The 21,654-nt window shown below is 38.8% G+C and overlaps 1 protein-coding gene across 1 annotated transcript; it reads right to left on the bottom strand.

Moving 5' to 3' along the window:
- Positions 1–801: 801 nt before the first annotated feature.
- LOC147899053 (transcription factor MTB1-like) lies at positions 802–2,380 on the bottom strand. Its single transcript, XM_087378710.1, has 3 exons — positions 1,937–2,380; positions 1,472–1,762; positions 802–1,264 (listed from the first exon to the last, which is right to left on the bottom strand). The coding sequence occupies exons 1-3, from the start codon at positions 2,063–2,065 to the stop codon at positions 1,145–1,147; spliced, it is 540 nt and encodes a 179-aa protein (XP_087234836.1). The 5' UTR covers positions 2,066–2,380; the 3' UTR covers positions 802–1,144.
- Between the last annotated feature and the right edge of the window lie 19,274 nt (positions 2,381–21,654).

Here is a 21,654-nt window from a genome sequence, read left to right as displayed (position 1 = left end):
CATTGGGGACAAATGTGTTTCTTTTCTTCATAGCCTTTTTTTGCCTTATTATTACAAAATGTTAGTGTCTTAAAATTGACAAGAAAAGGTCCAAATTTGATCAAATGGGTGTTAATTATCCTAAAATGCAAGCTATTCGTGTTGTAACATACATCAATGTAGTTTAAATAAAGTGAAGAGCACTTCTAAAATTGAAAACATTTTGTAAAAATGACCTAGTACTAATTTTCAAAAATCCAATAGATGCCCAACATAATTTCAACTTTTAAGCTTACAAACATGAAAATTTATCGTAAATCACCCCCTTACATGATACTAAGAGACATTGATTTTATAAATCACCCCCTTGCATGCAATTTCAACAATAGGCTTATGGAGAGACATTGAATTCCTTTTGAATAACTAGGAGTCTTGCATTTCATCTTTCCATTGTCCTTAATGTCATCGTGATTTTACCATAATAGCAAGAATCTACACTAAAATCGTTAAGAACCATTCTCAATTTGGTGATAAGGCCTAAATTGTATGATATGTGCAATCAATAATCCATAGCATGAATAACTTGTAAAAAGGAAAGCTAGTTGTTACAACTACTAGAGTGCATAAGAAAATACAGCATATATGGGGATCCAATGTAGAGTTTCAAACAATAAGAACTTATACTAATTTGCATAGATTGTGAAAGTTATAAGAAGTAGATCTACGGTAAACCAAACATGTAGATCCAATATAAATAAGATCTTATACTTATTTGCATAGTAAACCATTGATATATGGTATACACATAAATGTCTTGGACGATTCACATTAAGCCATTTTAATGGTCATATCGGTGACTTGGATATAGCTCATGGGGCCATTTCTTTTTTCTTCAAAACACTGAGTAAGATGTGGGTTTTTGGTGTGGCACACATTCTACATCTAGTCACACAAAACACACACACACAGAGATCGATCATGGGATCTTCACAAAAGAGATTGGGTTTAAGAGTGAAGCACCCTTTCTACACAAAACACACACACACACATAAGATCTTGAAGAATCAGATTATAGGCCTCGGTAAGGTTTGGGTTTAAGAGTGAAGCACACATTCTACACAACACACACGCGCCCGCGCGCACACACAAACTCAAGAGAGAATTTTCAAGTACGTATTGAGGAGAGCAACTTCTCTCCTTGAGAAATGGTTCCATGCAATACCAAGTCGGAGAGACGCATGTGCTGAAAGAGTCGTTCAAGCATGTGCTGTCCATTATTTCCGACCTATATACATACCAAAAAGACACCCTCTTAACTAATTGTTTGAATGCGCAAGTTTTTGCTGTGATGGGAAGCTCGAGTGTCAGCTTTTGATCACCCTGTTAATCGGCCCACGAAACCCATTTGAAAAGAACAATTGGTAAAAGAATGTCGTTGGCCTCTCCGAAGTACATGAATACAACGATGTATGCATAAAATCTCGGGCCTTACCTTTGCATGAATCGAATGGAAGTATCCATCGGCTGTCGATGAAAGCGTCACGTTTACAACCTCGAGATTCTGTTGTTGAAAGATTAAGAGGATTTCCGGCCACACTCCTTTCCTCCTCACACTTGTAAGAGTGATCAAAGCATCGTTGGCAGGAACAGGCACTGCGGGGTTATGCCCATGTACCTCATTCGTGATCGCGCTGTGGGCTTTCTTCTCGCGGAGTTCTTTCAGCCTTGCTTGAAGCGCCACGATATATTCGATTACCTCCGTCAAGACCGTGCATCTGTTGGCCTGACGCAAGAAAAGAACATTTGAACAATTTTATTCAGTCCTCGCAGGGTGTGAGTCTGAGATCGACGGCAGAAGTTTGGTCCATCGCCGATACTACCATGGTATGTTAAGACCTCATGATGCAAAGCGTCGAGGAGGAGATGGACTTGAAGAAGCAGAGATCCATGTTCTTACCCTAATACGGTTCGTCTCTGGCAGCACAGCTTGAAGCTCCACGAACAAGCTGCTCATCTCTTTGCGTCTCTCTCTTTCGGCAAAAATGTGAGTTTGCTTCTGTGACGAATTGGCCAAAGAACTCGGCATCTTTTCGACAGGGGTGCTGGACTTATTTCGCACAGAGTTCGAGCTCCGTGTGCTTATATTTTAGTGGGCATGCTACAGAACTCGGGTACAGCATTATTCCTGACAGGGAGGCGGTCCGCAAGAGTCGTGCGGTGGATAAACTCGCAGATCGGGCCGATTCTTTGGAAGTGCCGGAGGATCTAGATGCGCTGCAGGGGGACAAAGGCGAGCAGATTGATTCTATCGGCTCTCGAGATGGATCCTGACGCATGATTTTGCGGACAGTTCTATGACTCAAGTTCGTAGGAGGATTGAATCATGAATGATGATAGTGTGCTTCTGATAAAAAGTGATTTGTGAATGATTGAAATCTGTGATTCTTGAATGATGCCATGTGAATATTCCTGAATGATGCAAGATGGAGGTACATGCACTTTCTCAACCTTCATGGCTATCATGATTGACCTTGACCAAGCCTTGGTGCCATTCAACATCGATTCTCAGGAGTCATTGCTATTCAACATGCAGCCAGTCGATGTATAGCCAAGAGCTTAGAGCACCTCCCCACGCCATCCAGTGGGGCTGGGAGAGCCTCGCTGGCAGAATGCTTTCGCAGCCCATGGCTGGAAAATGCTCAGAGTTGCATTTTTCCCATAAGAGAAGCTCTCGTTAACCCAGCAATAATGGCAACCCATAGGGTTGATTAAAACACACTACTTGGACCCTACCACTAGAATCCATGTGGCTCTTTGGTTTTTCAAGGAGGAAGCATGGGTTACTCTAAATCAATGTAGTACCCAACTTATTCATCATTTGTCTAAACATGGAGGTGCATCCATGTCTACTACTAATAGGCTACTAATCAAAGATCTATGATACATGTCCCCTAGCATTACTAGTAGCCAATGTTGGTCAACCAAGCTAGCTCTACTGCCACTGAGCTTGTTAGTGCTGCTAGCGCTGATACAAGGACATGCACTAATGAATGAACAAGCTTATCCTAGTAGAGCGAGTTGGCGTTTCATTGATTTCATTAAAGGGATGGCCTATTCCAATGGGTTGGAGGCTCCTCATAAACCCATAATTGGTGAAAAGTCTAGGGCCTAAGAAGAGCATAATCCCATCTTTTAGTATTGAATTTCGGCCACTTCAGCCTCCATGGGAGCATGCTCTTTTGTCTTACCTAAGCACATGGGTTATATTGGCATCATTTCTAGGCTATTATTTCCTTGTGATGGTCTTAGTTGCAACCAATTTCTTGTTTTCCACAAGAAAGATGCATCACACATTCGTCTCAATCATGCAATTCTCAAGTGATAGTATATATAATTATTTTGTATGATTCATAAATTTTCCATTGGTTCCATCCTTTGGATTGCCTTCCCTCATCACTTGCCCACTACCGTTAAGCAATGCTTCAGGGTTCATCTCATATATGCAAGGGTAATCTCAAGCTGGGGCGCCAAGTCCCTGTAGTAAGAAAACCTATCAAAATCTTGAGTATGAGATGAATCTAACAATATACCATGAGTAGAAATTATTCAAATTAACATGGTTGTGTTCTACACTAAAAAACTTCAAATATGTCTTTACACCTGGAAATTTGGGTAACACATGAAAAAGTTACATTAATTTGAAAGGAGATGGGTTTTCATATTTTTTGTTTTACCCCCTCCCCCGTTATCCAAAAGACCCTCCCCCCTTGGCCCGATAGGAAAAAAGGGAGCTCATTTTGGGGCCTTTTAGGGTTTTAAAAAATAGGCTCTCAACCAATCAGAAGAGGGCCAACGTAACGTTAGAAAAATACCAAAAACCATGTAAAAATATAAAATAAGTCATATTTAAAATATTTTTCTTTTATTATGTCTAACACACGTGATCTTCAAAAGATGATTTTTTGTGTAGTATTTGATAATTCTGACATCGCCAGTGCGTCTGGAGCGGGCCAAAACCCCTAAATTGACATCGAAAACAGATGCCTAGAGCCCCGAAAAAGGACAAAAATGCCCAGAATGGGAAATTTGCACAAAAACGCAATTTGGCCAGTTGGCGTTGGCGATGTCAGAATTATCAAATACTGAAAAGGATGCTATATATGCATTTAATGTAAAGCCTGAGTACTAGACTGACATTTTTGCAATAAGTATTCGTATTTTATGGCATTTCTCATATTTTGAGTGTAACAAAAATAGGTAAATAGTGAATTTCTTAGAGGGCCCCAAAATGAGTTCCCTTCTTTCCTAATCTGAGTCACATATTATGAAAAATATGTACAAATCTTAAAATCTTGCATAATTTTCAAGGTATATATATACCTTATATTTTGTGAGAAGGAGGACACGAAATTTTTATATTTTTCCCTTGCATATTTGAATTTTTTAAAGAAAATCCATGCATATTATATATGGACCTTGTCCCCCCATACCTTGGATTTTGGACGAGGGTAGTAACATATTACATATTGAGTCGGCACCTCGGAAATCTCAATAGAACTTTGAACAACACTACACACCCTTCCTCTCATGTTTTACTTTGACACTTTAATATTACATACCCATGCCTCCCTCACTTCTTTTACTTCGAGTAGCTTTAACACAACTCACCCTCCCTAGGTTTACCTCAAACCTTTACCATAGTTGCTTATTGCTTCTAGTTCCTCAAGCCCTCATTCATGGATCCCTTCATCTCTTACACTATAGTTGCAACACTCTTCTCTGTCCAACTTCCCAAACTTGCTACTTGCATGTGCTTAGCTCCTTAGCGATTCTTTGCTAGCATATTACTCATTCTTATGTTCAACTGCATGTGAATAGGTTATGTGGTTGCCCATCTTCATCATATATGCTCTATCTCACAAATGTTGGGCTGCAATGATTACTTCTTTTTTATTGTTTGCATGGCACCTACTCAATAGCAAAAGGGCCCACCAATATTCTAAACATCATGGTCTATTACTTGGGTCATAATGTAGAATATTATCAAATTTGCATTGCATAGTAGTTTAGTAGACCTTTGTTGTTTAAAATGTATATTGCATTAGAAGCAATCATAGTCACAATAGGTCTCCCTACTCATGGAAAGGTCCCAATCACTATAATGCTCCCAAAATTTAGTCAAAGCCAAAGGCTTTTAATTCTTATGCCTAGATTTCAAGCAAAAACATCAATAAGAGGTTCTCATGATAATGAAATGATCATTACTAATATGCATCATCCATATATGTTACATCATGAGTATGCTTGGTTACAAGTTTGCTTAAAATTTTATGCATTGAAGATGTATCTTATTATTTGGAACAATACCATAGATAAAATGTTAAGCCATGGAATCTTCACTTTGGTTATACCATAATTGAATAAAAGACTCAATAGATTTAAGTAAAAGAAGAATGTTTTAAAGACATGCTAGTATTAAATTGTCATATTAAAGTATCCCTTACATCCCTTGCCCATGTCTAAAAATGGACTAGAGGAGGAAGATAGCATACACAGAGGTTATAGGGGATGTGCATCCATAAGTCATGTAAAGATTTGTACTAGTAATGAAAACAACAGTACAAATACACACCATCCCTTTCTTCTTTTAATTGCAGTGAAGGTCACTTATGCTTATGGATTTGTGTTGTCTATGCCCCCTAGCCTCTCCCTCTTAGCAAGTTTCCAAATCTATCTATTTGTTATGCTCTCTTAGACCTCATACATGAATCCTCATGCCACCACCGCATGGTCTATCAATGTGATGCTATCCATGTATAACATAATGATGAGTATTATAATGTGTGTATGATATTTGCTAATGGAAAAGTATATCAATATCATTCTCTATATCCTAGATACCATAAGATTTGCATCGTGATTTTTTAATATAACGTTTTGTTTGGTAGGAACCTTGTTGATCATTTGATAAATTTGAATGCTTTTCACAACCATGCCACGAGTTTATTAAGATAAATTCATAATCATGATATTATAAGGTTAAAGTCATTAAAGAGAAGTTGACTTTAGGATAACATAATTGGGCATTACTAATTTGCGTCATCCACAAGTGTTACATGATTTAGATGCTTGATTGCCTTTTTGATATGTAAACGTGTTGGAGTTATATACTCCTAGGGTAGCTCTTTCACAAGGTGAATCTATACATCTAAACAATACACTATACTTTTATGATATGTATACGACTTTTAACTCCACTACATGACATAAGAGGATAATGCTCTATTGATGTGCTATTTCAAAACGATGTGCTAAAGTAGCTCTTGTATTAATGTTTACCCACTTGAAGATATACTCTTGATTTCAACAAGTAAGCCTAGGAAATCCAACCGACTGTATTTTGTTTAAAACTATACCTCATCAGATGGGCCATCAATCTCTTTAGTTTTCCTCATGCATTGTGCAATTTTGAATTGAAAATGGTAATACATTGTCTTCATTTGGAACATTTCCTCTTTTTGTAGTATTTGATAAGCCATTTCCTTAAAAAAATTAAAATGCATGTACTTGGAGAATAGTCCAGTGCCATTTTTAGTGAAGCTTGTCTTGGAATTTGATTCAATCACTTGGAAACTACTTTCATAATATGTGGCATATTCAATTTAACTTGAAAATTTGAATACATGGTATGACATTACCTATATTGTTATATATAGCCTCAACAAAACTGACTTATCAAATCATGCAAAGGTTGGACCCCTAGTTGATAATAAATGGTGTGGTAAAACTAGGTGCTTCTAGTAGACTATTAATTTTTCTTATATCCACCAAGTTTATTTGCCTAGCTCTTATCATGTTCATCTTTTCATTGGTGGCTTGCAAGATGGAATTAGATTTTATGTCCATAAGCTTAAGAAAAAGTTCTCAAGTGGCATATGATTATGACATAGAATGCATATATTTTGTTTCCACCTCACATTAAATAATCCCATTCACTCAAAATAATGCTTCGCTTTATTCATATCTCTACATAAAAATATGTTGAATTTTTTATAGAGGTGATGTTTCGGTCTTCGTTATACCCATCTTGAATTGCTTACATTCACATATAAGATGAATAATCTAATCATTTCCTAGGTTCTACAAAATCTTTATGATATCACATCCTAAGGTGTTTTATCCACATGGTGTAACATGAAAAATTGATTCATAATTCCTTAATAAGTGAATTTCATAAAGTTCATGGGATCAAGGCAAACATTCTTTACATGTGCCTTCAATTATTTGTGCTAGCAAGTGTTTTGACAATGTCAATAGCAATGTCTTTGGTTTCAAAGTCTTTAATCATTTTGCATAGTGATGTGGTGATGGTTATTACTACAACAATCAGTGGTAGGGAAGGACTCTTTTTTGAACCTAATAAAAAATAGGTTTCCCTCCAAGGAAATTGATTTTAGGGAAATCCAACGAGTTTTTTAACACATTGGCAAGGTTATTAATGGGAGCCATAGGTGATGTCTACCTTTTGATCATGAAAAATATGCATGCAAGCTTTGGTAATCTGCATGACTTTGATGTTCCTTTAATCATGAAATCTAGGGATTATTTGATACTTTGGATGGACCTTAGCACCACCCATATCTCCACCTACTAGCATAAGCTAGCTCTTCAGACTTTGGTTATTGTAAACATCTAAAAGTCACTACCTTTTGGATCAATATGGCTAAAATCCTAAGGAATCACATGATTGGTGAAAGAGACATTATCAAAGCATGCAAAGAATTGAAGGAGATGGGAATGAAGAGAAGTCCATGGCCAAGAGTAGTTACCAGTTTATAGTTTCAAGGTGATATCAGCAAAGATACCATGGGTTCTCGACATAACTGAAATTTGTTATGTCTAGTATGCATTCTTTACAGCATTTTCTTGTACCATTTGTAGGCTTTTTCATTCCTTGTACCATTTGCTTTCATTTGAATTATTGTCATTGCCCATATTGACACATTGTTCATGTCATAGTATGTATTCACAATTCATTACAGGGCTATTTAATGGCAAGTGACATCACTAATGCGATGAATACTCTTTGGAAGCATATCATTTGAAAAGAGACCTCATCATGTGTAAGGATCCTTTCTATTGTAAGTTGCATCCATTGTAGATGAAGGTGGAAATGCTCAACATAAAGAATCAATCATTGTAGAGGATGGTACAAGCTGAAACCATTGTGAAGGAAGGTGAAAATGCTCAATATAAAGAAGAAATCATAATGGATCATATCATTGTTTAAGAAGATACACAGATGGAAATTGATCCCTCAGGCCACGGTGATCTCTTTTCAAACATTCATAAGGTCTGTAAAGGATGCACTTAAGTTTTCCAATGCACTCTCATTTTGGAGTTTTGTAGAAATAATTTTTTATAGTATAAATTAGCTTTTGATGGAGGCTAATCATCAAATTCTTTGCAACAAATGAGAGGTAGTAGATTTTTAGGGGAGTCATCAAACCCCTTAGATCAAATAGGACATTAAACCTCACAAAGCTAACATTGGTGTGGGAAGCAAAGGGGAAGCATTATCACTCATCAGCTTAGAAGGGTTTAAAGAGAGAGGAAAAGGACATGTTTGTGAAACTTCTACACATTGGCTTTGTCACCAACATTAAGCTAACATCGGTGGGGAAAGAATTATCACTCTTCAGTTGAGAAGTGCTTGAAGAAAGAGGAAATGGACATGCTTGTGAAGCTTCACATTGCTTTGTCATCGACATTGCAAAGCTAACATTGGTGGGGGAAACATCATCACTAAACAACTCATAAGTGGTTGAAGAAAGAGGAAAATAACGTGTTTGTGAAACTTTTACAAACAATTATAGCCCAAGTATCACTAAGAAATTTTATTCCCAATTATGAAGATCCCTCCTTGTAGAATGCTTGAGACAATGGCTATGAGGAAGCTTTCCAAGCATTATTGATGACATCCTTTTGGTAGACAAGAGGCTAAACAAGCCACTAAGGAAGTGCTTTCTCATCCATGATCTCAAAGGATTAGAGATCTCAAGCTAGTAGATGGTCAAGTCATGGAGCCCAATTTGGTGAGCATCCACATTTTTAAAATTCATTGTAGAACTTCAAGAGGATGTCAAAGTAGGGCCTTGTACTAGTAAGAATAGGTGCATGAACTCAATGGCAACAATTGTTTGTTGTGAGACTTCATGGACTACATCAACCATGGTAAGAGCGCAATGACTAATTGTGTGCTCGATAGAAACGATTGCTTGTGACACTTCACGAACTACACCAAACATGTTAAGAACACAATGGCTTACAAAGAATTCTATTTAATGTAACAATTATTGTAACATCCATAATTGGCCACAAAGCATAAAGATCAAATTCACATGCACATGGTAGTTAAAAATGTGTGTTCTTGAAGTTCATAGCAAGATATATAGGTGTGCTTCTATTTGTTTGAATAGACTAAACAAGTACGTCCCACATTTTGTCAACAAAAGTGAATTGTGGTGTTACTCAATGATTTGTATCAAGCAACTGAACTCAAGATAATGTGGGTGATGCATAGTGAGCTAACTGCAAGCTCCATCACAAGGAAGAAGGAAAGAATCTATATGCATGACCATGAAGCTGATGCAACCATTGAGAACAATTGATTGTATGTGAGCTCTTGAAGTCATGCACATGCTATTCTCCACATTCCCATGGTTTTGGGAGCTACACACTTGCCACACTTTCCCTCCACTTACCAACATCATGATCTATTTGACTCAGCATAGGCAAGCTTGGAGAGAGTTGTTTATCACCTAAACATCACTTTTTTTGGGCAAAGCATCCTATTGAAAAGATAGTGAAGGGACTTAGGACCCAATTCACTCAAGTATCAAATGGCAAAACTTGGGACTGCATTCCTTTTCTTACGTGGAAGTCTTGGGGATTAGCCACTTAGGTTGGGTTCAAATGAAGAGGTCCCTGCTTCACCCCTTGGCAATCCTTTTCCACATAGAAAAGGTTGCTTGATTGATGTCCGCTAGCTGCTGAATTCACATGTCCTAGCTACTAATCAAGTCTGGCCAACCACATGGGCATTATGAAATCATGGGAATGTCCGCTATTGGATTATGATTGGTGGTCCTTCACAGAGCATGAGGGGGCTGGGCAAGGGTGCCAGGCCAAAAGCAATCTCCCTAATGAAGTGATGAGGTTTCGATACATGTTAAGGTGTTTATAGACTAGTGCACCATGGGCATCACTCGTGGAGCATGGACGAGGCATGGGTGGCTCTAGTGTGTAAACACCCTCATAATGAATGACAATTTTGAAATCCGAATTTCGGTTGCCTTGTGATGCGTTGGTTTGCACATTAGATTCTCTCATGGCTTGGTGTTAGAGGGCCTCCCTACACTAGCCAGTAGCATTGGGGGAGTCTTACTAGCATAATATTTTTGTAGCCCCATGGGTGGGAAATGCTAAACGTGGCAAAAATGTGGGCGCTAGCCTAGGTACCTGTATTCTACAAATTCTAGCCCAGGATTTTGTAAGCCAGCACAACATAGCATTCATTGTTAAAATTGACGACTCATCTAGCCTCTTGTAGAAATTCCCACGTGTAAACTATTTCCTGCCAATGCCTTGCATCCTGCCACTATAGAAAGCCCCTCCTTCCTATCTTTTGGTCTTCTCATTTCACTTGCTTCTTGCTTTTCTGCCTTCTTCTGCTTTGCCCGCATAGAGTCCTCTTTGATCTGGTACATTCTGTTGCTATCACTATTTTCCATCATGGATTACATTGTCACATTAGTTGGCTTCATCTTGGATGTGTGCCATTCTTCTTTCAATCCTTTTTGCATTGCTCTTCTTCGTTGGTGATTGCCATCACCAGCCTTTTCCATTGTCATCGCAAGTGTCGTTCTGCACGATCGCCATCTTTTGCCTCAAGAGAGTTCATGTTTTTTATCACATAACATTCTTTTTTATCAATCCATCATTTTGCAACATTAGAATGATTGCAATGATTCCTACGTGATTGAAGTTGAATTAGCTTCAGACCTGCCCTTCTTCAAGTTGTCCACTTTCTTTCTATAGTATTAGTCTTCATTGATCTCAACATCTTCATCATGGTTTCCAGTCGACATGTAAGTCGGTGGATGTTAGCCATTTTTCTTTCAATCCTTTCTATCACTTTTGTGTTGCTCTTCTTCATTCACCATCACCAGCTTTTGCCATCGCATGCTTTACCATCGCCATCCCGAGTGTCCTGCACAATCACCTATTCTTGCCTCAAGAGAGTTCACGAGATCTCTCCACAATTCACAAATGATCTCTCGCTGAGCATTTTGATCTCTCAAGCTTTCACAAATGAGGATACTCTAAGGTCTAAAAGGATGCCAGGGCACATTTAGTGAATGCTCTATTGAGATACGTATTGGGGATTTAATACCAAGTTGCATGTCATTATGATTTTGCCAATATGAAATGATCTTTGAATTTGTGGTGAGCAAACCTATTCGGGTGTGTTTCAGAGAAGCTTTTGTTGCCATATATACTTGCTATTTTCTCCTTTATCCCTTGGGATTCAATGGCCCAAGATTTCCTTTTTGGCAAGAATTTATTCGAGCTTAATTTTGTTTCACTACTTACAGTTCTCACGCAATAAACTAATTTTGGAGTCGTGCATTGCTATATATCCTATTTGTCCACCACTGATTGATCACTTTAGCATTGCTCTTCGGCATTCACGATTATGTGTTTCTATACGTTGGTGTCTTTTGCGATTGTGTTTTTTCTAATTACGTGGTGTTCTTTCGATCACATGTTTCTTGGCCATCAGCTAGTTTTACATGATGTGATTTATACTGTATTGTGAATATGTGGTTATGTTTAGATAAAACAACCCCCCTTTACTTATGAACTAACGGATTTTTTTCTTCAGTTGAAGTGAAAACCCCCTCCAGTTATTGTAAACCTGTTAAAATTTTTCCAAAAGTGGAATTAAAATACCCCTCCTTTTGAATGCACGTGGTACACTAAAATTTTGTTAGGTAACCCCACCGAGTCTTTATGTTCTTGCATATGAGAGAGAGAGAGAGAGAGAGAGACTTGGGGCACCAACTCCCTTTACTAAGAATACCTATGAAATTTTTGAGTATGAGATGAATTTAAAAATATGCAATGAGTAAAAGTTAGTCAAATTAGCATGATTGTGTTCTACGCTAAAAAGCTACATCATTTTGAAAGGATTTGGGTTTTTATATTTTATAGCCCCCTCATCCAAAGACCCACACCATGCCATGCAAGAGGAAGGCCTTGGGGCCCCCTTAGGTCTCACATATTATGAAAAATATGTGCAAATCTTAAAATTTTCATATTTTTTGAAGTATAAACCTTATGCTTTGTGGTAGGGAGGACTAGCAGTTGTCATTTTTTCCCTCGCATATTTAAAACTTTTGTAGGAAATCCATGCATATTATATATGGTTCTTGTCCCCCCATACCCTAGATTTTGGATGAGGGTAGTGACATTATCAATATTGAGTTGGCTCCCATAGAGAGAGAGAGAGAGAGAGAGAGAGAGAGAGAGAGAGAGAGAGAGAGAGAGATGTTTATAATTGAGTTATCAATTAATCTATGTACTTATTTATGCCCTTAATCTTTTTGTATGCAAATTAAAGATGGCGTATCACAACAACCTCACTCCCAACATTCCTCCCACCATTCTTTTTTTAATCCCTCTCCTTTGCATGCCCCTAGTATGCAACTCAATGTCGCGCACGTGATTGGCAATGCGTCTATTTCATATCCTCCTCACATGTATTCACAAGCAACAAATCTTCCACGTCAACCCATCGCCCCTATACATATCGCAACTGTGGACCTAAACAGGTACTCCTAAACATAGGTTTCTGTCGCAAGTGTCAAGATGGGGAGTGATCGGTAGGTCCTCTTGTGGAGAGAGGGATTCATAGCTTTAGCGAGTACATATTTGGGGATGGAGGTTTTCCATTACTTCCTTTGTGGATGATACCCTTTCAATGTGATTAAGCTGGGAGGAGCCCCAAAGCTTAGAGATTACAATTACAATCGCATTACTATGGAGAGAACTTTTGGACTATTGAAGGATGCATGGAGTATGCTTGCTCGGCGGACCATTAAGAATCCAAATTTGCACCATCTTCCACAATAATTTGCACCATCTTCCATGACTCATCCATGCATGTGGCATACACACACACACACACACACACACACACACACACACACTTCTCTGTGTGTGTGTGTGTGTGTGTGTGCGCACGTGCGTGCATGCACACGCGCGTGCCACGCATGCATGCATGTCTGTCAGCAACTATTTTTGTCTTTCCCTTTGCTATGTGAAATGTAAGTTTGCAGATATTTCATGCACAAAATTGAAAGTGATGACACAAGTGATAATAAGAAAAAGCTCGATGAAGGGTACGATGTCTTTGCTATTATTGGATGCTTAGTTCGGTGGTGGCTACAATTTCTCTAATCATTGTCTCCACCAAAATCTAGCAAGTGAGGACAACAAACTTGTAGAATGTGTTGCTTACTATTCACGAGTTAAAGTGGAAGTTTCTACCTCTGAATTAGGAAATTATGTTTATGCCAATGTTAGTGGCCAAGCATTGGGCCAAGCATTGCGGATTGAGCTGATGTTATGCTAGAGATGCATAAACTATGGTTGAAATGCTTGAGACGATGCTTGAGGGTTTGGAAAGCAAATACCTCAAACTCTCTATAAGTAGCCTACTGATGTGTCAACTATTCCCACCTTTTAACATGTTCATCTCCAAGATAATGCCTCCTTTTAGTACTAGAGGTTCGAAGGAGGGGTGCCATGTGGCATTTCCCTCTATGTGCCACATTACATCTCACAAGTAAGGAGATATAAGAGAATAGAACTTATGTTGAGCTTTTAAATTAACGATACTAAAATTGAATCACCCTTTTTAGAGAAACGTGCATGATGTGTGTGTGTGTGTGTGTGTGTGTGCACACCTACTTTTTGCATGAGAGTGGATGTAATCGACATGCATGGAGTCATACACACTCAAACATACATAGACACGTGCATGTGTGCACACAGGAACACACACACCCATACATATAGGTGTACACGTATACACTTCCATGAGCATACATACACTAAAGCATGTATGGATGTATGTGATATCCAAACATTTGCTTGCATATATACACTTACATAAATAGTCATATAACACGTGGTTTGAATAAAGACACACACATAGGCATGCACGTGTGTGTGTGTGTGTGTGTAGATTTAACAATCCCATCAATAAATGAACTTATACAATCGATTCAGCAGTCATGGAATAACATAATAACATTAACTAGAAATAATTCTGATATGGAGAATAAATACTTGAAGAACTCTTAAGTTTAATTTCAAATGTATTATTAGAACCATACCTTGGTAGGGTTACAAAAAATGAGAAGATAAGTGTCGAATCAGTCAGGTAGTCCATGCTCCAAGGTCAAGGTCCACTTACCTTCCACCATCCAAATAAACCATATGTTAGAACAATATATCTTAATTTGGGTAGATAGGTAATGCATTTTTCCCTGGCTTATTATCGCTTTACCTAGGAACAAGAACATTCCTCCAGATTCTAGTGTATAAAAGAGTAATTATTTCACAAAGGAAGGCACTAATAAAAAATGCATTAACTCGGCTTTAAAGGAAATATACCAATAGACTAAAGTTGCATTTAAAGAACGAGTAAATTAATTAAAGAAGAAATTAATTTAAAAAGTTTTGTGTGTGTGTGTGTGTGTGTGTGTGTGTGTGTGTGTGTGTGTGTGTGTGTGTGTGTGTGTGTGTGTGTGTGTGTGTGTGTGTGTGTGTGTGTGTGTGTGTGTGTGTGTGTGTACTTCATAAAATCCCATGGAGGCAAAGTAGTGTAGAAGCAGAGACTTTTGGAATTTTCCCCCTTGTTCTATGGAAGGTGGATGGTTCATGCCATGCCATGGTCTCCTAATAAAGACTACCAGAGTCTTATTAGGCATCATTGCCCAGTATGGGTAAAAGTTGTTAACTTCCCTGATTATATGAGGCAAGAATTACCAGGTTTGGCCACTTCACTGGGACAAGTTATTTGTCCATTGTGCCCTGCAGAAAATCGAAACAGGTTCTTGTTCTCTAGGACACTGATAAACCAACCATTCCTACCATAGCAGTGGAGGTTGAGGGGGTGCAATTGGGTCAGAAATACTTTGAGCTCAAGTGGGGAGCTTTTGCAGGAGCATGCTTTGCATGTCATAAATTTGGGCACTTGGCCTCTGAGTGTAATACTGTTTTACATAGGCCTCCACCAAATGTAGTGCCACCCCAGTTGGTGCCAAATAAGGACAAGAATGATAGTGTGCCTCCCAAGGGGGGGGAGAAAAATTTAGCCAAGAAAGTTGTGGATCAAATGCAGCACTTAAGAGACAAATAGAAAGATAAAGGCAAAGAGAAGATGAAAGAGATGGATCAGGATGGTTTTTAGCAACCTAAAAAAGTTATATCTTTGAGGCAGAGGCCTCTCCAATCTTGGCATTGGGATGCCTCTTCTCCTTCACCTGGTCAAGTTGCTACATTAGCCACTCCTCCTGTTTTTGGCAACTGGGTTGGGGTGTTGAAAAATGGCATTCCCATATGTGATACAGGTGATGCGGATCAGACTGCTCTCTCCATGCTGGATAATGAAATGCAACCTATGATAGCAGAGGCATAGCCTCTTCCTCTTTGCACTTGTACATTTGTATATTCTTTTACTCTTACACTTTTACATGCTTATTACAATTAAGTGTGTTACATATAATATACAGGGCATCTACAATAGCTCAAAGTGGAGGCTATTTTGGAGTTATTTGTTGAAAAACCAGCCTGACATTATGTGTTTGCAAGAGCATAATCAACACTCCTTGGCAGGAGAGGTTGCTTTTTTTAGAGGCTATGACATATACTATTCTGGAGCTACTGATTTTTTGGGTTTATGCATACTGGTAAAACATCATTTGTAGCCACTCATTGCCTTCAATGATCGACAGGGTAGATGGATGGTTGTACAAGTTTACATTCATGGGGAAGTGTATGAATTTGCTGCTATATATGCCTCTCAGAACTCTACCACAAGGGCAGCCATGTGGGATTCTATTGCTTCATATCCATGGAGATCTTTTGCCTTCCTGGGGGGAGATTTCAATAACTCTCCTTTTCCACAAGATAATACTATAGCTACATCTCACATGCTTCAAGTGGAAAAAAACAAATGGGATGACTTTATAGTATATACAAAGGTAGAGGACATCTAGTTGATATTGCAACATAATCAGCCAGGATTCACCTATCATCACAATGCTTTCCATAATTACTAGGCCAGGTTAGACACATGGTATTTGATTAATGCTTAGCAATTCATGGATTTTACACTCCATATCACATTGGATCATTCTCTTTGTCTTTCAGATCATGCTCCTCTTTGGTTGACTATGAATTTTGGAATGCCCCGGGATGATATGCCTCCATAGACTATCCACTTGAAACATATCAATCAAGCTTATCTGGAGCATGACATATTCAAACAAATGATAAAGGATGCAATTGCCCCACTGTAGGAACATGCTCATTATGATATGTCTTTTGCCTAGGATAGTTTTGTATCTCGAATTCAGCATGGCTGATTGGAGGTGCAAGGTAACACATGAAAAACAGGAAATTCAATCCTTGACTGAATTATCACATGTTTAGCCATTGTCTGACACTCAAAAGGAATCCCTTTTACATTCTCAATTTCTATTGCAAGCTAATGACAAAAGGAAACTCAATAAATGGCAAGTCAAAGCTAGAATGAAGCCACTAATGGACAAAAGCTGCTCTTCTAAATCCTTCTTTCAAGGCTTACATGCACATCGTCGAAAGAATTCCTATTTGAGAGAGAAAACTCGATGGCTCGTGGACTCAATCCTTTTCAAAGCTTCAGCATGAGTGTCATGATCACTTTCAAAAAATGTTTGCATCCCCTACTATCCCTTCACAGGAAGTTATTCATGCCAGGGAAGCATTGTTGCAACACACATGTCAATGCTATTTTACCTATGGATGATGCTCTTTCTTTGGAGCAACCTTTTTCAGAAGAGGAATTAGATTATGCATTGTTCCATCTTGGAAAAGGGAAATCCCTTGGCTGGGATGGTCTTACAGCTGAATTTTACATAGCCTTCTGGGATGATCTCAAACATGTCATACTTGGGCTGATTAATGAAGCTTGGGCCAGCAATTTGATGCCAAATTCATGGAAACATGGGCTGCTCAAGTTGATTCCCAAGAAGAGTCTATGTGAGCATCTATCTGACTGGAGACCCATAATTCTCATGCCTATGATATACAAGTTGGTTGCCAAAATGCTAGTCTATAGGATATATGACATACTTCATGATGGCTTGCATCCACATCAATATGGTTTTGTGCTTGAAGGCAAATATATGATAACATTCCAAATGCGATGATTGCTATTGAGTAAGCAAAATACACTGAACAGGATGTCCTCATTCTACAGGTGGACATAGCTAAGGCTTTTGATAGTGTTCAATGGGATTTTATTGCACAAACCATGATAAGAATGGGCTTTGGACCCAAGATAGTGAATGCACTTTACTAGCTATATAAGGATTCATATGCTCAATGCATGCTTGGTAATCATTTGTCTGACTCATGGACATTGGGAAGATCCATTAGACAAGGATGTCCACTCAGTGCATTGCTCTATGCCATTGCCACTCATCCCCTTCTCTTGTATCTTGATCATCACACTAGAGAGGGACATTTAAGAGGCCTTCAACTTCCAGGAGCATCCCCATTTGTGGCTCAAGCTTATGCAAATGATTCCTTTTTTGTGCCTCAGAACAATCCACAAGAGCTTCAAAATTTGATGGATTCTCTTTCTCTGTTTGCCTTGGCAGCACGTCCATGTTAATTTTGAAAAATCCAAACTTTTACCTTTGAAACAATGTGATTGGCATGCTATTCTTTGGCCAGGTCAAATCATGGAGCCACAGGCAATAATCAGACATTTGGGTTATCCTATTGGCTGGCTGATTACTCAAAAGTAGCAGCTAAAATGGATATTTCAAAAGCTTCATGCTAAGCTGCATTACTGGAAGATTTCTACGTGGCCTCTACATGTTAGACTTCAGATAGTGCAATCCATTGTCATGGCCTATGTTCAATGTTATTTGCCTCTAATAAACTGGACTGCTCAAGACATTTTAGCATATATGTCTGAAGCTATGGAGCTACTTTGGAAAACTAAGTCTTCAGTCAAGGCACTGAGGTTGTTGAGAATGGATAAAGTATGTTCTCCAAGGAGAAATGGAGGGCTGAATGTGCTAAACCTTAGCCTTCATACATTGTTCGGAAAGATTTCAATAATGCTTACTTTCTTTCAGCAAATTCAGCCATGGACACTTATGCTATCACATATGTGTCATACCAACTAGCCCCTGGTTAGGCTAGTACCATAGAATAGGTTTTCAATTTAGTAATGGCTACTCTTTCCTTTGATTTCTAATTATTGGTTTCTTGTGCAAAAAATACTGGAGCCACTAAGTTTTTAAAAATTAGTAAATCCTTTGGTTTTCCTACCAAGAAATTTAAGGTCAGGTCTCTCATCTTTTTGCTATTGTGACTTTCTCTTCCTGCCAAGAAGTTTGGGATCATGTTTCTCTCTCTTTCTGCTACTATCTCCTTTGTCCTTTTTTTCTTCCTTCTCTATTCATGGCCATCTGTACCTACCCTTTCCTTCCTTGCTGCTTTCTTCTTGGGTCGCTCCAACTTGCTTTGCTCTATGTATTACAATTCATCACTTGAACCTTTTGAAATCTCTTGCTTCTACTTATCATTGGCACATTCATCTACAAGACTCTCATCATGGAATATTTAAAATTGGTTGGTTTTTTCTCTATGCTAGAGGGTGGCATAGCTTTCTAGCTAGAATTTCTATATATTGGGTTTGGTTTCTCAACTCTAGTTTGTTTTTTGTCTTCTATTCTATTCCACTCTAGTTTGTTGGTTTTTTCTCTAGGCTAGAGGGTGGCATAACTTTTTAGCTAGAATTTCTACGTATTTGGTTTGATTTCTCCACTCTAGTTTATTGTTCGTCTTCTATTCTTTCATTGACAGACAAAGAGTGTTTTCTTTTTAGTGCCCTGCTTGTTTATTTTTTGCTTTATCGAGCTTCTCTAGCTATTTCTCATGCTCTTTGGATAGTGTGTCTCTTAATTGGGATCTTTGTTGTGTTTGGTTTTAATGCTTTGCATCTTGATGATCTATGTAAGATGATGAAATCTTTTTTTTCCCTTTCTAAAAAGAGGAAGAGGATGGAGGTTGACTCATATGGGATAGCCCATCTTCTCCCTCCCCTTCCTCTAATTGGCAAGCATGCCCAATCACTTAGAGATAGATTCAATGACTACCAGTTACATAGAAGTGACAAGCCTGACATGAACATCTTCACTCAAGTGACCTATACTATCTATTGCATCTTCCCCTAGCCCCATTTTCTTCATAGAAAGATATTAAGGATTTGTCCTTATTCCCCCTACTCCCTACCAACTCGTTGTGTCTCGATCATGGATTCCCCAAGAAACCTGTTGAAAATCCTACAATTGGGCAAAGATCTATCCTAGTAAAGACCCTCTTCTCTTGCAAATGGACAAGCCTCTATCCTAGTCAAGCCTTCTTCCACCTAGCCCTCTTGTGTAGGCTTGCTTGAAATAGATAATGGAGGGTTCTTTTCCATTCCATTCCCAAAGCATGAAGTAGGATTGGCCCAGTCGATTGACCTTACAAGACAGGGAAAGATGAGCCATCCTTTATCTCCAAGATAGCTTATGAGATGTTGGCAGAATTAAAAAAAGATTATTGGATTCAAGAACACCAAAAGGAGTTTGCTCATATTGAGGTCAAGCTTGGATGGTACAAGAATTTTGAAGATGGCATAATGCAGATGATGGTGACAGAGGTGAATGAGGATAATGAGTCTAAGGAAGAACTCCTTAACCCAATGGTAGGAGAGGAATTTATAGTGCAAAGAAAATTATATGGCCACAAGATGAGACTATCCCAAGTTAAGGAGGTAGCCACACAGGTGAGAAGCTTGAACCCCAGGGCCAAGAAGTAGCAAAAGAAAAATGGTGAGGAAACTAATTTATTTTCTCACTCTCAATGTCTGTGGCCTCACTGACCCCTCCAAAGGGGAGAGGAAATTTCTAATTAGTTGAGAGAGAACTCTCTATCTTCAACCTTTCTAAGTGCTTCAAGAAGTCAAGGTCACAAATTGGATGCTAGAAACCAAATTGAAAACTACATATAGAAGGAGAGTTTGTATTATAGTAAGCATGTAGAGGCTATGTGAGTCTTTGCAATCAATTTACTTTCACACTTTAAGGAAGGTATAATCAGAGAGTGGATAGATGTTGATCAAGAATGGGTTGCTTTGTAGTGTGCTATGAAAGGATTTTGATTTACAATCATGCCTATGTACACCCATATCAACACTTAAAGACGAATTTGTACTAGGAATCCTTATCAATGTTAAGTGGTAATGCCTTTGTATTGAAAGACTTTAACATGGTTGAGATTAAATTGGACAAATGGTTGGGCAAAGGAAAAGTTGTTAGAGGTGCAAAATTTCAAGACTAGGAGAACATCAAAGATAGCCTATAGATAGTGGATTCTAGTAAGCATGGGTCTTTCATGTGGAGTAATAGGTAGGTAGGAGACCACAAAAGAGAGGCAAGGCTTGATAGGGATTGCCTTTCTCAAGATTGTCTAAGCAAAAAAATTAGCAATTTTCTCGAATACTCTCCCTCCCTTTGTAGGGCCACAAACCACTCTACATGTTATGTGATTTTTGTTTGTGAAAGAGAGCCTCCTCATGGTTCAAATCAAACCCTAGATTGTTTCAATTAAAGGGTGTTCAAAAATAGATAAATGAGGTGTGGAATATAGTAGTTATAGCTTGAGAGTTTCACCTTATAAAAAGTTAGTGTACCAAATGTTAGATATCAATGCTCCACTCTCGTGTAACTACGTGGGAACCAGCTAACTCTACTTGTAAGCCTCCCATATGAGGAGAAGGCATTTGAGTAGCTCGGTTATCCGGTAGGTCCTGGTTTGGACACCAGACGGGAGCCATATGTGGCCTGATGGCTGGACGGCTTTAGATAGAGTTGGCACACCACCAACTAGGCCATATGCAAGTGTGGGAAGGCATCCCTTGACTGACCACACTAAGGGTAGATGGAGCATTTCTCGGGGCAGCCCACTCTCGGGTTGCGGGGCCCGTTTGGAGCCTCAGATGATCTCGGATGGCTGGGCCGAACGATGACCGTAGGTTAGTTGCTGTGTTTTGCGCACTGGTTCTATCGTATGGTCGGTGGCCTATTTCAAGACCGAACCCCAGTCGATCGTTTTGGGTAGATTGGGTCGGCCACCCAATTGAGCCTAACCAACTATGACTGGTGGCTATATAAGAGCAAGCCTGTGAAGCCCATTTCATCACTAGCTATAGCAACCCTGATTCCTTAGCATCCAGCCTCTTTCTTCTACTGTTTCCAGCATGCCATCGAAGCTTCT

Source organism: Dipteris shenzhenensis, chromosome 8 (assembly GCF_047967505.1).
Source record: "Dipteris shenzhenensis isolate YYH24624 ecotype China chromosome 8, Dip_SZ_1.0, whole genome shotgun sequence".
Lineage (NCBI taxonomy): Eukaryota > Viridiplantae > Streptophyta > Polypodiopsida > Gleicheniales > Dipteridaceae > Dipteris > Dipteris shenzhenensis.
Note: the sequence above shows the minus strand (reverse complement) of the source record. Positions and strands in the feature narration are given on the sequence as shown.

What these genes read in the sequence shown, in the direction of transcription:
- LOC147899053 (XM_087378710.1), bottom strand. Translation starts at nt 2,065, where the DNA reads ATGCCGAGTTCTTTGGCCAATTCGTCACAGAAGCAAACTCACATTTTT. An exon ending in CAGAGACGAACCGTATTAGG is followed by an intron (nt 1,763 to 1,936) that starts GTAAGAACATGG and finishes TTCTTGCGTCAG; the next exon opens with GCCAACAGATGCACGGTCTT. An exon ending in TCCATTCGATTCATGCAAAG is followed by an intron (nt 1,265 to 1,471) that starts GTAAGGCCCGAG and finishes GTATGTATATAG; the next exon opens with GTCGGAAATAATGGACAGCA.